At 45.2% G+C, this 16,895-nt stretch overlaps 1 protein-coding gene across 5 annotated transcripts in view; it reads right to left on the bottom strand.

The window, feature by feature from the left end:
• Positions 1-1,083: 1,083 nt before the first annotated feature.
• The window catches only part of CAPN10 (calpain 10), a 40,501-nt gene continuing 24,689 nt past the window's right edge, over positions 1,084-16,895 (bottom strand). For 4 of the 5 annotated variants that reach the window (XM_050963806.1, XM_050963810.1, XM_050963805.1 and 1 more), the window contains 7 exons: positions 11,993-12,159; positions 10,093-10,376; positions 7,875-8,077; positions 5,669-5,924; positions 4,841-5,040; positions 4,360-4,405; positions 1,084-1,928 (listed from right to left, as the gene is read on the bottom strand). In XM_050963806.1, coding sequence (XP_050819763.1) covers positions 1,899-1,928; positions 4,360-4,405; positions 4,841-5,040; positions 5,669-5,924; positions 7,875-8,077; positions 10,093-10,376; positions 11,993-12,159 — 1,186 coding nt within the window. In that variant the 3' untranslated portion in view covers positions 1,084-1,898. The remainder of the gene's footprint in view (positions 1,929-4,359; positions 4,406-4,840; positions 5,041-5,668; positions 5,925-7,874; positions 8,078-10,092; positions 10,377-11,992; positions 12,160-16,895) is intronic. The other variant, XM_050963808.1, reaches the window with a different exon arrangement.

Genomic DNA, 16,895 nt, shown 5'->3' with positions numbered 1-16,895 from the left:
CATTTAACATGTTTTTATCCACAGGCTACCAATGCACTTTGGGTCCTCTTTCCTTTTACTCTCTTTGGGAGGACTACTCACAGTAGCAAAGTTAAGTACACACACGTCTGCAGTATTAGGGCCTCTCACAATCACCGTTCTTTTGAACATCTCTTTGGATTTGGTAATGTGATATGTCACTGGAGTATAATGGATACTTTTTTGTACGCCGCCTTCTCCTGGTTTCCTCATTAAATATTTACTGTCTTTTTACAAGTTGCTTATACATCTGTTTTATTATATCAATCATGGCATCTTTAGGAACCAACAATTTTTGCTTAAGAATCCCTCATTTCCTCTTACAACTCCATCTTCTTTTGAGAAGTTAGTGGAACAACAGTCTACTACTGGTTACTTTAAGTAACGGCACTGGACTGTTGAGAACTGAAGAAATTAGATCAAATTACCATCATTTCTTAGGGCCACCCCTAGATATAGCATCATTCTATGAAAATTAAGGGTTTGGTGCACTTGGTACTATCTTTTATTGCGTCACAATCCCACTAATCTCAACAAAAATATATAGTCCTCTATTGATTCCACTTCTGAAAAGGTTCTGTTTCCAACTCAGCTGCATGCAGCCTAGTTTTTTCAGTTTCTGACGTTCAATAGGAAAATGTGTAAAAGATTCGGGAGTGAATTTTGAAACTGAAAGTATCATTGTACATATCAATCTGCTGTAAAGTCAACATTAGAGAAAAATCGGGCCCTCTAGCTCTGCTTTTCAGCTCCCACTTAGCGGAAACCTGGGTATTCCAAAAGATTGCAAAGCTTGCCACAACACAACAAATAAAGCTTAAAGAAACACAAAGAGATTGAACAGAGGGGAGGGATAGCTCAGTGGTTTGAGCATTGGCCTGCTAAACCCAGGGTTGTGAGCTCAATCCTTGAGGGGAGCCACTTAGGGATCTGGGGCAAAAATTGGTCCTGCTAGTGAAGGCAAGGGGCTGGACTCGACCTTTCAAGGTCCCTTCCAGTTCTAGGAGATTGGTATATCTCCAATTATTACCTTACCTTAATATTAACAGAAGACCTTTTAAACTCTTTATCATCACTGTACATTTATTAAAGAAAATACAATATCTAAAAAAATCACACTTGAGTAAGAAATATTTTAACAGGAATTAAGAAAACAACATTCGGGTTACTAGTAACAAAAATACCATCTTATATGGCATTCCAAACCAACAGCTTTGCAAAAGTCATTTCTTCCTTCCCTTCCAGGTGTTCACTTGGTGTAAGACAAACTCACCTAAATTCATCCCTTCCAAACTTAGTTTCCTGACAAATATTCATAGTAGCAGGGCCCATGATAAAGTGCTCACTAATAAGACTGACAGTGATAGATACAGATCTGGTCTATCCCTGTTCCAGTGTACTTGGTTGGATCCTAGTCTTTCCTTCCTGAAAAAGGGACTCCAGTTTCTTTCCCCTACACAGTTCCTATCCTCCCCTGGTCTCCTGAGGTTGTTTTGTAAACCTGGATGTTCTTCACCAAATGTTCTTTCATTATGTACGCATAGGTCACATTTTTTTTTCTGCTTTAATTTTAAAACTGCAGCTTGAGTTAAAATATGTGCACATATCCTTTGTCCGTATTTTTGAAGAACTGAGGTATAGCATTAAGTCCAGTTGTATGTCGCTGGTAGTAAAACATATGGAGGGGACGAATGCTCATCAGGATGCATGTGGTCAAGGTGGTATCTCTTCAGAGAGGTCGTCACCAGGCTAGAAGTCAGTCTGAATGGAAAACCACTGGGATCAGGGTATTTTCTGGTTACTTCATTTCAAACTGAAAATAGCCAGAGGTCAGGCTTTTCTAGTCTCTACTGTTATGATGTTGATGCAAGAATTCCAAATTACCTTTTCATTACAGCTGTAAAGGAGACCTGCAAAAAGAGGCTGAATTGAAGCTATTTCATAGGTTAAAACCGGTAGTTTGTAACATATTAAGAGTCTCAGGGGGGAAAAGATTGGCAAATATGCCTTAGCTAGACAGAGAAAAGGAAAATTCAGGAATTAAGGCCATGTATCATTACACATTCTCTTCCTGTTAATTGATACACTTAAATAGTCTCAAGGAAGTGTTGCAAATCCCATAACTTCAGTACTTTGGAACTAGACTGAACAGAACTCTAGGAATATATAATACAGCATACCACTGGCACCAGCTCTACATCACTTCAATCCTTCAGGGGGCCATTTAGGGATCTGGGGCAAAATCAGTACTTGGTCCTGCTAGTGAAGGCAGGGGACTGGACTCGATGACCTTCAAGGTCCCTTCCAGCTCTATGAGAGGTATGTTAATCTCTCTCTCTCTCTCTGTGCCATTGTCCACTTGTCCCAGTGCCTGAGACACACAACTACCTGAATGAAAAGCAAGTGGTGGGGCTGGCAGGACAGGGGAAGGGACTGCGTAGTCTCAGAGTCCTGAGAGGACTCGTCACCATTCCTACTCAACCAAACAGCAGCTATAACCAAAAGTGCTTTAATATTTGATTAACAGGGAGACTGCACCTTTTCTTTCAGATGTAGACCCAGCACAGTAAGCCATGTTTCCATCTCGTTCAGGCTAAACTACTGCAGTGTATTCCACCTGGCACAGACCAGGAAGGGCACATAGTTGTTTAAATACACAGCAGCCCGCTTTTAGGTAAGGCAGACTAACAAAACCACATCACGAAAGTGGTCCATACTCTCCACTGGTTCCGCTTCAAAAACCTGAACTGCTTCTAGGTTCTAGTCTTTATAACCTTCACCCAGCTAGGACTTCTTAAACTCAGAGATCATCTCTTTCAGTATCTTAGCTGCAATCAATGAGGAGATTGTGGCTGTCATCTTCAAACTGAAATTCTCAGGGGGTTTGAAGCAGGGTATTCTCAGGGGAGTGCCACTGTCACTTTACCCTACCACCGGACAGCAGGGTAGGCCCAAGTCTTACTACCCTTAGGGAATAATGTAAGAATAATCATCTCTCTAGATAGGCCCATCCCTCAGTAACAACAGCCTGTCAACGTTTGCCCTAGAGACAGGCAAGAACCACATCTAAGAAAGAAATGAATAATGAACAAGAAATGGAAATAATGCTATTATTAATTACGTGTTATAGCTCCTAGATTCTAAAGCAATGGCCACCATTAGAAATGTATATATATATTTCCATCTCCAATTTCTGGGAAATAAAAGTCTAGTTTTTTGTGTGGTTTTGAGGACAAAGTATAATCACTGGTCACCACAACCTAGAGCAAGAAAATTAGTAAGCCAACTGATAGCTGGTGTGGGTGTTTTTTTGTTTGCTTGTTTGTTCTGTGTGTAATTGACCTTTTTCCCTCTTGGATGTTTTATCGCGTTGGTATTTGACTTGCCTAATAAGCAAGCAGTGTTATCAAGAACACTCTCTGATTTAAAATGCAAGTAAGATTTTATTTTAACACGGTTGCAAAAAATAATATTTTTGGATCTTTTCCCCCCTAAAATAAAAATATCTTAAGTGCCAGAAACTCAGGACTCATGCCCAATCCTGCAACAACAGTGTGTGCATGTGTACTGGGGAGAAAAAAATCAGTGAAATGTTAAACGTTGCATTTACTTGACCAAAACAGCTCACAGCCCAATGTGAATTATCATTATAGCATATTGTGTGTGCAAGCAAAAAAAAAATGTAGACCTACTAAGACGTGCAGGGCAATCATCTCCAGGTTTTCCCTCCTCTTTTTTTCCTGTATTATTAGTATTAATTTCTAAATATTGTAGTAGTGCCTAAAGTCCCCAACACAAGTCAGAGCCCATTGAGTGAGGAAAAGGATTGAATATATAAATAAAATGATGAGTGATGATGGTGACACAAAGGGAGAAGAATACAGTTAAATATAAGTATATGGACACATACACACACACTTTATTAATATTAATAACTTTTAAAATGTAAATATAAGTGTCAATTATTGCCAAAAGCCCACCACAGCTATTAGTTCACCAGCTTCTCACGGGCTTTACAACAGAGGTGGGTACTGAGGACGGATTTGAAGGAGTCAGTATGGCTTTATAGATCATTTCAGAAAGGGGATTCCATGTGTATGAGGCAGCATGAGAGAAGACAAAGAGCTATAGTATAATTGCTACTTTGCAGACTGGGAAAACAAAAAGAGAGCTTTACTGATGTGCCCAAGAACAAACAATTAGCAACGGAATGGAATTAGAACTTTCAAATTCCTGTCTACCAGTCCCTGGTGCAAATGATTAGCTAATATGTATCTGTTTGCCTCTCTGACTTCCAGTGTACCTCAATCTCAGTGCCACTGAAATTCAAATGCCACCTACTTCTTGCAATATTTGTCCAAGGGTCTCCTGGCTCTGAATGCATTTCCTATTTGAAAAGAAAAGAAAATTACTTCAGTGCAAAGCATTAGTCGTTTCCTATTGTCTCATCTTCCAGGAAACTCTACCTGTCTCTCTCAAGATCTAACCTCCCTACTTCCTGCAGACCTTAGATCAGAGCCTCCCACAGGCCTAACCTACTTCCTGTAGTTCCTTTTTCTGAGGCCCAGGTGTTCATCAGGTTAACATCTGATCCCATTAGTATCACCCCTTCAGATAGCGGGCTGGTAATTATGGCACAGATGGAGCCAGCCCTACTTCCCTTAAAGGGCCAGTCATCCCAGTCACCCTGTGGTAGCGGTAAAAGGCGTTATAATAAATATGAAAACATTATTATAAATGATTGTGTAGTGTTGTCCTATGCTCTGTTACATGTGAAATTCAGAAACAGTGTAAACCCAAACACACACCTATATACTTTTACCTGTCTATTTTGGTTGTTATGACCACTGTGAAATTGCCTTCAGTATTAGGCAAGTACGTTGAAGGTACAATTACATAATTCCCTGCAGAGAGTCTGCACAGTTGGCTCACTTCCTGTGAGTAGCAATGAGGTACACAGCTAACCAGTGGCTCCAAGTGCAGAAAAGAACAAGTGTGTGGTTTCCAACTGCTGTTAGGCACCTGAGGACATTAAAATAATTTCAGATCTCACACCTTTAAAACAAACCAGTGTGTTCCATAAATAATCTACCCCTCCAAATACACACCCTATTTCATATAATGATCGCTGTTTACTCAGGATCACTTATCAGTTGAGAGGAAAAAAAAATATTTATTGGGGGAGAGGGACAAGAGAGATTCATGCCTGATTACCAAGATTGGGTCTTAGTCACCAAACATTGCAAACCATTTGCACCTGTGCAAAAGTGAAAAAAAATCCACCCATTTTAAAGAAGTGTATAATTTAATACAGAGTTAACTAGCCATAGTCTTAGTGTTAAATAAAACCCTTCAAATGTTCAGAAAATCTATAAGTACTGGCTGCTGCGTGACTTCTAAAACAGAATATGACAAGGGTTCAGTGGAACCAGAAATCTGGTTGCTAAGCTATTCAGTCATGCATTGTAATACCCTACACTCTACTGTACCTGTGAACTAATACAGCTCAAATGTCTATTTGTATTGGCCCAAATGTAATCATTTATAGGCTGCATTTCCATTCTCCAAGGTAAAAGACACCTGCATAAAAGTGATGGATTTAGTTGATTCTTGTAAATAAAACAATCAGATTGACTGGGGTAAATCATACCTGGAAGATATGAAACCCTATTGGACGACACTTGCTATCTTGACAGTGCTGGCGGAGGGTGACTTTCATGCTACGCTCTTCTGTTCCTGCAGGGACGGAGAGGGGAAAGCAGGGATTGGTATGGAAGGAGTGGAAGTTCCTGCTACCTCCAGCACTTTGGCCGTTTTTCCAGCATCCCTGTAGCTGCACAGTCTCCCATTCACCTGGTGGGAGCTCTTCACAGAGGGCAGCATCAGTGGGTGGTGGTTTTATCTCACTGTTAAATGTAAGACAGAAAGGAAAAGTATTGTACAAAAGATGAAAGATTTCCATGACTGCAATTCACCATCCTTAATGCTCAGCTGTCAAAATATGGACAAATACTAGTAATGAAATGTGTGTCAAGAAATGCAAACTCTTGCCAGTCAAGCATTCCCATTAACTGTCAATTCAATGCCAATCATTGCCACATATAAATATAATTAAAAGCAAAACCTGAACATTTGTGGAACAGATAAAATAAATACCATAAAGTAAAAATTAAGATCTCTACAGGACCTTTAATCTGGCCACATTGCTCAATATAAATTCAAAGTATAAGCACATTAAAATACGTATTTAAGAAATAGCAAGAGAAAATATAACATACTGCATTACTTTATTGATTAAATTTATCTTCTGAATTTCCTAACGTTGATACATTTAGTTTCTTAAGCTTAAATGTTCCCTGAACTTACATTTTTGCAATTAATTTCCCCAGGGTTCCCCCACTAAATAGGGCAAGAGGGAAAAAGAAAGAAGGAAATATGAAAACAATGTAGCTCTCAGAGTCCTTCCCCACCCGCCCACAGAGCTCCAGAAGACATCTACCCTGGATCAAGTGAACACATCACAGAACTGTGCAACATCCAAGATGCACTGATGCCTGCAGTAATTGTGCAGCAGTAAGATTCTTGTATAAAACACACCAGACCCTGGATGAAATATGTTCTCCACAATGTGCACACTGCAAAGAACTACAGCAGTTCACCTCTGAAAAGTGTGCACTTCTTCCCGACACTGGGCCTCTTTTGGGTCAAAAAGGGATTTAGATGGCCAGCCCCAGGTCCCTTGAAGTACTACAGTAGGGGTGGGGAATCTTATTTCTATCAGAGGCCATTGACCCACATTAAAAATCAGTCAGGGGCCAGACACAGCCCTGGGGTGGGATCAGAGCTTGAGCAAGTGCTCACAGCTCCAGCTTCACAAGGCTGGGGGGGAGGTTGGGCGCAAAGGGGCACGGAGGCTCTGGGACAGGGCCAGAAATGAGGGGTTCCAGGTGCAGGAGGGGATTCCAGGCTGGAGTGGGGGGGAGGGGGAGTGCAGAAGGGGGTAAGGGATCTGGCTAGGGGTGCGGGCTCTGGGGTGGGGCTGGGGATGAAGGGTTTGGGTTGCAGGAGGGGGTGCCAGGCTGTTGCCAAGGGATTTGAAGTGAGGGAGTGGGCTCAGGGCTGTGGCAGGGGTTTAGGGTACGGGCTCCAGGAGGGAGTTGGGATGTAGGAGGGGATTCAGGATGTGGGCTCCAGCTGGGCGGCACTTACCACAGGCAGCCCTTGGTCGGCGGCGCAGAGGGGCTAAGGCAGGCTCCTTGCCTACCCTGGCTCCGCACTGCTCCCAGAAGCGGCCGGCATGTCCAGCCCCCAGGTGGAGAGGCCAGGCGGCTCAGCGCAGTGTGCACGGCCAGCGCTCACAAGCACTGATCCCGCAGCTCCCATTGGCCACGGTTCCTGGCAAATGGGAGCTGCGGAGCTGGCACTGGGGGTGGGGACAGCACACAGAGCTTCTCTGATCGCCCCTCCACCTAGGGGCCGCAAGGACATGCCGGCAATCTGGCGCGTGCAGCTCCAGCCCAGTTGGGGAGGAGGAGGACGCCGAGGCTCGAGGTTTTCGGTCCATGGTGCAGAGACTTGCTGCAGGCCGGACAAAATGAAGCAGTGGCCCAGCGGCTCCCCACCGCTGTACTAAGGATTTCAAACATCTCTGAGACCCCATTCAAAGAGCCAGGAGAGGTGCACAATACAGAGCCACACTAAAAACCTGAACTCAAAAGATTTAGCACCTTCTTTACATGTACCTCTCCTAACCATAGTTCAGGTCACAGCAAGCCCTGTAAAGGGCATAATGCTTTACATAAACTGTCAACAGAGTTTTTGTGGGATTTGCTATTTCTCTTCCTTTGTGAACATACCTGAGGCAGATTCTCCCCGTTGAGAATACACGAAGCACGAAGTCGCTCTCTGCATCCTTCAGAAAGATGCTAGGGACAATAAGGTAATAACCAGGGGCAAGGTCACAGCGCAAATGTACTTCTCTGTCATAAGAATGACAAATGGTACCAACAACCGGAGGAGCAGAGAGGGTCTTTGGTAGGTTAAACCGCCTCTTCTCCACCTAAAATAGACACATAATGTTGCATAGCATTGTAGAAAAATTGATAAGATTATAGCAAAGTTAAATGGAGTCAAATATTCAGCCAACAAACCCCAAATCCACAGCACCACAAGTGTGTGTTTTGCCATCTGGCAGACCATGCGAAGGTGCAGATATTATTTCCAAACCTGTCTCAAAGGGTCAGATTCAGAATAGCACTCATGAGGGTGAGCAATTTGGGGTGGAAAAAAGACAGCTGCTTCCCCCTTTTTGTGCCCTTGAGCAGTGCTGGAGAGAATTTCACTGGGGACTGTAGTCCCTTTTCTCACACAGCTTCCCTGTGGAAGTTAATGCCAGAAAGGGGGCAAGAACGGGTGAGGTAAGTACAGGGAAATGGTCCACCATCTCACTCATGCATCAGCCAATGGAGCTGCCCACACATATAGCACATTACACCATCTCAAAAGGTCACAGACCATTGCTCTGGCGTGTTTATCCTGGGAGTTCCCAGGAAGAATTCTCTCTCAGCTAGAATTGCTCTTGGGGGTGTCAGTTACAAACCGGCCCCATGCAGAACCGATCCAGCATGCCCCAGGGCAGAATTTTGCCCAAAGGAAATACAAAATTCTGATACATTGTTGTGCTTTAATTCAGATTAGATTTACCTAGGACCCAGCACGGTCAAACCATAAACCATGGGAAGCTCTTATTTTCCATGCAAAGTTCAGTGCCGCTGAACCTTGCTCATGTACAACGGCTACTTTTTCAATCAAATACTTTTTTGGGAAACTCATGCAGTCTCAGGGCAGGCTAAGGCTCAACAACTACCAGAGCACATTTTGTAAAGTGAGCAACTGTTATAAAAAAATGTGAAAACAATTTGTTTTAATTAACTCTCTTCAAAACAACAACAAACAACAACAACAACGAACAGGCTGGAGCAAACCAGGCCCAGACTGAAAACCTGTCTGCCATGTTTCAGCTGAAATGAAATTTTTTCAGTGAAGGGCAAACATTTTAAGTCTTACGCTTTGTTATACCTAAAAAAATTGTGTAACAGAGATCTGTGGGGAATTAAAGGAGATTAGGAGAAAAATATAGCTCATATTTTGAGTTAAAGAGTTTGGCCTGAGCACCAGTAAAATAAGCCTTCATCCACTACTAATTATGTTTTTGTTTACAAAAGTAATTAAGAAGAAAAAATCAGAAGACATTTCCATAGTGCAAATTAAAGTTGGAGGTGAAATTATATTAATGAGCCCAGGGGCAGATCACTGTGCAACTGGCAAGCATAAAAACCCATTTCTGAAGTTTTTGAACACCTCCGTGATAGCCTGAGTATGCAAAACAGAGTTGCACAAAATTGCATATACAAATGAGTAGAATTATTTTCAGTTGTACGAGGCATTTCTGAAATTAGTTTTCTTCTTATGCAGATTGTGTTGCATTCTGGGTACCCATATTATTAGACAGAGTTTAAGAAACTAGAAAGAACCAAGAGAAAAGCAACAAAACAAGTAGTGTGGTTAAAGGACTGACTTATGAGAAGAGATTAACAGAGATGTTAAAAGATGAAAACATATATAAGAGGTGATAATTAAGGGAGGGACATAACAGTACACAAACATGTGAAGGGTGTAGACACCAAGGCGGGAGAGGAACCTCTTAGGATAGTACAAGGGGGTTCACTAAGAGAAAGGGAAAAAGTAGGCAGATCATCAGGAAAAAACTTTCTAATACTGCAATGTCCTGACTGGGGGAACAGTCTCCAAAGAGAAGTAGTGGAAGCTTCACTGCTTGGAATGTTTAAAAATAAACTGAACAAAGCTCTGGTAGATGTACGATAAGCAACAATCCTTCAATGACCCTGTGAGACGGGAAGGCTCATCTAATAGGTTTTTCACATCCCTGACTTCTGTGAACAATTGACACATGGCATTGCTATAGCCAATGAGTGACTATGTCAGATGCTCCTGTTTTTCTGGAAACTTTTCTTCTTGGCCCAGCTAGAAGTTTGAAAAGTTATCCCTAATTACCTTCCAGATATGCAGTCCCACAGCCTGGTAATTCTTCCCTTGAATGCCTTCAGTCAAAGATGAACCTTCCTCTGCTGAGCGAGTCAGATTCTGAGTTCTTCCAGCCCAATCAGCACAGTACTTCCTGGGTTTCTGCAGAAGAGCAATGCACACCTCACTCTGTTCACATATCCTCAGCCAGAACTTGGGGTTAACAGGGAAGCTGTTGTTGTTACGGCAACCACCTGCAGACTGGCCTTTCACCCAGGAGCCACAGAGATTCTGAGTATGACTCAGCACTTTCTCTAATAAAGAAAAACAGGTAACACACATCAGCAATCAGAAACAATTCATTTTTGTGGCTCAGGAGTCTCCAGACTGAAAGCATTGTTGTGGCAGTGCCATTTTCTGTGAGCTAACGTTCACAGCCAAGATATCCCCAAGCCAGTCAGAGTGGGAAGCTGAGGAACTTTATCCTTAAAAGATCATACACAGAACTATTTCTACAAGTCTGAAACCTCAAATTTGTCTCCCAGTTGGAAGAGATCATTACAGGGCTCCCTAATACAATTTTCTACAGGAAAGGACTAACCCCCACACCAAGGGGCCAGACATAGCAAACAGTTCTTCAGCCTGAAAAAAAAAAGGCTTTAAAACTCCTGTGCAATTTCCTTCTTTCCTCCCAGCAGCAACAGACACAGGAAAGGCCTACAGGCTGGGAAGGAAGAGAGTAAAATACAAAATATTTAAAAGCAGAAATACCAGTATCTGATATTGCAGCAAACGAGGACAATAAAATAACCTAGATAGAGATTGTCTCATCTGCAAACATGAGCTGATGTTAAGAACTTTACAGCAAGCGTAGGTCAGAATTCCAATTTGCTACTCCATAGATCATCTTGAGGTGGGATGAAGGTGTAACTGCGACACCAACGCCTCTGGGGGTGTGGAGGAGCAGAAGGAGAACTTACTACACTACTTAATGTGACCTGAATTCAGCAAACAATCTGTATTCCACAAAGCACTTAAGCACATGATTTAATACTTTGGTGAACAGGAATTGACTTACAAACGTGTTCACGTTTTGCCAAATCGGGGCCAAAATGCCTTCTACTGGTCCTTCCCTGGACTAGGCACAGAAGCATAGAAATGAAAGGCAGAAGAGAACTTGAGGAGTCATCAAGTCCAGCCTCCTACAATGAGGCAGGATTACGTACACCTGGCTCCATTCCCCAGGCTTCTGTTCCTCTGATGCTGTTCAGACGACCTAATTCAGAACCAGATCCTCCCTGTGCGGGCCAGGGAAAGTGAGAGTTTGTAGATGGCATCAGCAACTTATCTCCCCATGCTTCAGCTACTGCACTGTTCTCCAGACAACCTAGCTTGACAGGTTACACTTCTGTTTTACCCTTTCGCTGCCTGTGAGCTGGACTCCAGTTATCATTCCCAAACCTCCTGATGCCTAGGCTGCATGGAATAGTGCATGGAGTATGCACTGTAACCATAAGGACTAGAAACATTTTTTTAAATGAATGATGAGATTTCCGAGCATAATTCTATGGCAGGGAGGTCAGCTCTGCAGCAATCTACACAGCTTCAAAGTACGCGAGTCCCTGAGCTTTCCATAACCATTTTCACTTGCAACTCTCAAAATTATAGGCAAATAAGGAAGAGGATTTTTCCAGTAAATCGGAGAAATGTAGAGAAAGCAAAAAGTTAATTACCAAGTCGGGGCCAGTTCTGTTCTCCAATCTCTCCCAGAGTACGCACTCAGTGCATACTCAATAAAATTTGGAAAAAGTTTTGGAAACCACAAAGGTCTAGTGGTAAACAAGTCTGATTTTGACCTTTTTTAATTCAAATCAGATTCCCCATTAAACTAATCTGTTTTGTTACGAATAGTCCCCTTGCAACAATGTACCTGTATAAAGGCTCTGAAGCTCTCCATCTTCAGTGACTGGAAACCCAATGGTAATCTCATCAAACTCCTTGAAAAACTCTTCCTCCTCAACCCAGAATTCTCCTTCCTGGATCTGGGAAAGCAATTCTGAAGCAACTACTGGATCCAATTGGCTCCACCCTTGACCACTGCAAATAAATGCCCAAAAGTCAACGTCTAGGCTGTTTGCTCACACTCCCAATAGAGTTCTACAAAAATCTTCTATCAAAAATTGCTTAGTAAGAAAAAAAAATAGTGTTTAATTTTACTGTTTTGTTCATCCATACAACACTTCCTCTAGTTATTAATCAATTGGGACTGGAAACAGAAATTATAGATAGGCAATCTCTGTGAAGGAAGACCTAGAAACCAGCTAAACAAGAGCGTAAGGGATTATGGAACATGCTTTCAGGTAAAACAGATAGCTTATTTACAATGAACACTGAACAATGTGAAAAGTACTTGTACTTCTGTTTATTGTTTAAAAAAAAATTAGGTTTTAGAATTTGTGCATGATAGAATGAGGAAGTGAAAAAAACAACTCCAAACACAAAAAAGGGGTTCAACAAATAAAATTAAATATGTCTGTTTTAGAACGGTTTTCTGGAACCACTTACTGAGCCCCTTACATCAGCAACACACCATTTCCATAGAGCAGTAGGGCAAGACCTTTTTAGCACATTGGCTTCCAAGTTACCACAAGCTGAAGATGTGAGCCACAACTAATTAATTAGGGTCCTACTAATTGCTAGGCACCTTCAATTCCAATTAATTTTACTGAGACTGAAAAACATTCTGCACTTTACATAACAAGGTACTACAGCTTTAAGTTCTTTGAGGCAAGGAATGTGTCTTCTTTTATGTGCTAGACACCACATCTAACAATGCTAATTTTTAAATTAGGCTAACTTTTTTTCTGTGCAGTGTTGTTGTAGCTGTGTTGGTCCCAGGACATTAGAGACAAGGTGGGTGAGGTAATATCTTCTACTGGACCAACTTCTGTTGATGAGAGAGAACCTTTTGAGCTTACATAGAGCTCTTCTTCAGGTCTAGGAAATGTACTCAGACTATCATGGTTAAATACAAGGTGGAGCAGATTGTTTAGCATAACTAGTTAATACATATTTCAAGGGATCATTCAAGAGAAGTGGTCTGATAACACACCTTTCCAGTCACAAAAATAAGAAAAAACATCTGCGGGAGAGGAGGTTAAGTGGATTACAGACAACAACTTTTTAAGTCAGTGGTTTTTTACCTGTGGTCTGCTGTCTTTGTTTAAGGGGTCCACAAAAGGTAGACTATGAAAATAAAATTTCAGATCAAGAAAAGGCATTTTGCTTTTCTGATTAATCAAAAGTACGTAAATATCCCCATCTACAGATCAAAACCTGGACGTGTTGTTATTACCATACAAATCCACTGTTTAGCACCTTACTGTGTCAAATGTTGTGCTGAGCATGTGCAACATGTATAGCTGAATTCTGTTCAGTCAGTTTTCAGTCTAAGAGGTCTATGGGAGGAGTCCACAAACCACAGGTTAAATTTCCAAAGGAGTCCACAACTCCACTCGAAATATTTGTAGGGGTCCACAAATGAAAAAAGGTTGAAAACCACTGATGAAGGTGAAATGAGACAATCACTATGCTCTCAGAACTCATACAGAAATATGATAAAAGACAAGCACCATATCACCTGTGGGTGAACACTTTTCACAAAGTGATCACTCTATATCTGACCTCTTAGTCCTCATCCACAAAGGAAACCTGCAGAAGATGAGCCTGAGAGCTTAAATTCATACATTTTCTAGATACCAAAAATCACAGATTGATTAGATTGTTGCAACAATCTATAACTGTGATGCAGTAGGGACTGCCTGTGTGGGGAGTGGGAGAGCAGGGGAGGACTTTAGGAGATGGACGATGCCAGAGCCTGTAACCTGAGCTAGGTAAGGGAGGGGAAAGGTCAACACCTTTGCCCGGGAAGGGGACAAAGGAAGGGAGTGGCAGGAGGGAAGCAGTTTGAGTTTGGGCTTGGGGCTGTGTGGGTGGAATTCAGGGTATCCTAGCTAGGATCCAAGCACCCTGAAAGCCCAGAAGGACTCGGTGGAGGGGTCCTGACTGTGCCTGCAAGCTCTGCTGTAACCTGTGTTCCTGTTGTCCAATAAACCTTCTGTTTTACTGGCTGGCTGAGAGTCACTGTGGGTCCCAGGAAGAGGGGTGCAGGGCCGGACTCCCCCACACTCCGTGACAACTGGTGGCAGCGGTGGGAGATACTGCACCCCGTGGACGGCGCTTCCTGCAGTAAGTGACTGGGGAGCAGTAAAACGAAGGGGTGGTTAACCCCTGGGAGTGTGTGCCCAGTGAGAAGGACTTTGCAGTAACAGGGTCCCCCGGGGGATTGCAGCGAGCGGTCCCAGGGGCGGAGGAGTCTGCAGCTCGACCCTGGCAGAGAGGTGGTGACCTCAAGAAGGGCTGGTGCACTAGGGGTCCCCCTGGAAACCGTGGGGAGCGGCGAGCACCCCGGCCTGTGAGTGGTCAGCAGGAAGATGTATGCCAAGCGGCGCAAGTGTGACCTGGTGGAGCTGTGCAAGCAGAGGGGGCTGCACCCAGGGAGGCTCAGCAAGGACCAGCTGATTGCACAGCTGGAGCAGGGAGACCGCATGAATGAACGGAGCCCTGTCTCTGAGGGAAGCAGCCGAGCAGATGCAGCGCAGGCACCAGTGTCTGTCCCCGCTGGGAGTGGTCAGCCGGCGGACGAGGGCTTCCCGAGACCCCCCCTTCCTAGGCGTAGAGGAAGGGCGGGGAGGAGCCCAGTGTATACCGAGGGCACCGTGACACCCCCGGCCAGCAGGGGATCCGCCCGGCGAAGCCCACCCCCCAGCAGGGGATCCTCCCGGCAACGCTCGGCATCCGTGGAGCGGATGCGGCTGGAATATGAAAGGGAGCTGAGACGGGAGGAGCTCGAGTTAAAGAGGCGAGAGCTGGAGGAGAAGGCGAAACAGCGTGAACATGAGGAGAACCAGCGTAAACATGAGGAGAACCAGCGTAAACATGAGGAGAACCAGCGTAAACATGAGGAGAACCAGCGCCAGCGTGAGTGGGAGGAGAAGGAGAAACAGCGTAAACATGAGCTGGACCTGGCCCGGCTGAGGAGCAGTGAGGCTCCAGCTGCGGTGAGTGAGGGGGGACCCAAGCCTACAAAGAGCTTTGATAAGCACTTGCTGCCCCGGCGTAAGGAGGGGGAGGACATAGATACCTTCCTGACGGCCTTTGAGAATGCCTGCGAGCTGCACAGGGTTGACCCTGCAGACAGGATTGCAGTTCTCACCCCCTTACTGGACTCCACAGCCGTGGAGGTGTACAGCCGACTGAAAGGGGCGGAGGCAGGGGACTACGAACTGTTCAAACAGGCCCTGCTCCGCGAGTTTGGGCTGACTCCTGAGATGTACCGGAAAAAGTTCCGGAGCCAGCGTAAAACCCGTGAGGTCACATACCTACAACTGGTCAACCGGGCGCAGGGGTATGCCCGCAAGTGGACAGCTGGGGCCCAAACTAAAGAGGACCTGCTTGACCTATTCATACTGGAGCACCTGTACGAGCAGTGCCCGTCCGACCTGAGGCTGTGGTTGATGGACCAGAAGCCGGAGAACCCGCAGCATGCAGGCCAGCTGGCCGACCAATTTGTGGACAGTCGGGCAGGGGATGGCAGGGAGGAGTCTCGAAGGAGCAGGCCTGCCTCAACGCAGAGAGAGAGTCAACATGGGACCTCCCAAAGGGGGCCTATGGAGAACCCCCCCAAAAGGGGAACATCCAGCGGCAGGTCCCTCCGACCCACTCAAGGGGACCCACGAGATATGGGCTGCTATCGCTGTGGCCAACGAGGTCACATACGGGCCCAGTGCCCCAAGCTCAGGGACAGACCAAGCAGACCCAACCCGCAGAGGGTGGACTGGGTAAAAACCCAATCGGAGGAGGGGCTACATTCCCAGGAAAGGGGGGTTGGCAACATACCACCTATGGATGCTCCCGGTTCCGGGTTTTTGGTTTACCGGGTGGGCGCGGGGCTGCCCCTCCGGAAAGAGTGCATTGTTTCCCTGGAAGTGGATGGGAGGAAGGTCACTGGGTACTGGGACACGGGCGCAGAGGTGACGCTGGCCCGGCCCGAGGTGGTGGCCTCAGATCGGATGGTGCCCGACACCTACCTGACCCTGATGGGCGTGGGCGGGACCCCATTCAAGGTACCCGTGGCAAGGGTACACCTGAAATGGGGGGCCAAGGAGGGCCCCAAAGATGTGGGGGTACACCAATATTTGCCCACTGACGTGTTAATGGGAGGGGACCTTGAGGACTGGCCTAGTAACACCCAGAGTGCCCTGGTCGTGACTCGTAGTCAGAGTCGGCAAATGGCACTGCACCCCGAAAACGGGGAAGGTACTCGACCTGAGGTGCAGGACCCTAACTCAGGGAGCGGGGAACGCCCAGGGGCACGGTGCAGAGAGGCTGCGGCCTCAGACCCAGCCAGCAAGAGAGAGCCGGTCCCCATTCCTGTCCCAGCTGCTGAGTTCCAGGCCGAGTTGCAGAAAGATCCCTCCTTGCGGAAGCACAGGGACCGGGCTGACCTTAGTGCGGTACAGACCATGAGGAGAGGTTGCAAGGAGAGGTTCCTGTGGGAGAAGGGGTTCCTGTACCGAGAATGGGCTCCCCCAGGGGAAGTAGAGTCATGGGGGATCAGGAGGCAGCTGGTGGTTCCCCAGAAGTTCCGTCACAAGCTGTTGTACCTGGCCCATGACATCCCTCTCGCAGGGCACCAGGGAATCCGGCGCACCAGGCAGAGGCTGCTACAGAACTTTTACTGGCCTGGGGTCTTTACCCATGTCCGACAGTAC

This window comes from Gopherus flavomarginatus, chromosome 8 (genome assembly GCF_025201925.1).
Source record: "Gopherus flavomarginatus isolate rGopFla2 chromosome 8, rGopFla2.mat.asm, whole genome shotgun sequence".
NCBI lineage: Eukaryota > Metazoa > Chordata > Testudines > Testudinidae > Gopherus > Gopherus flavomarginatus.
Note: the sequence above shows the minus strand (reverse complement) of the source record. Positions and strands in the feature narration are given on the sequence as shown.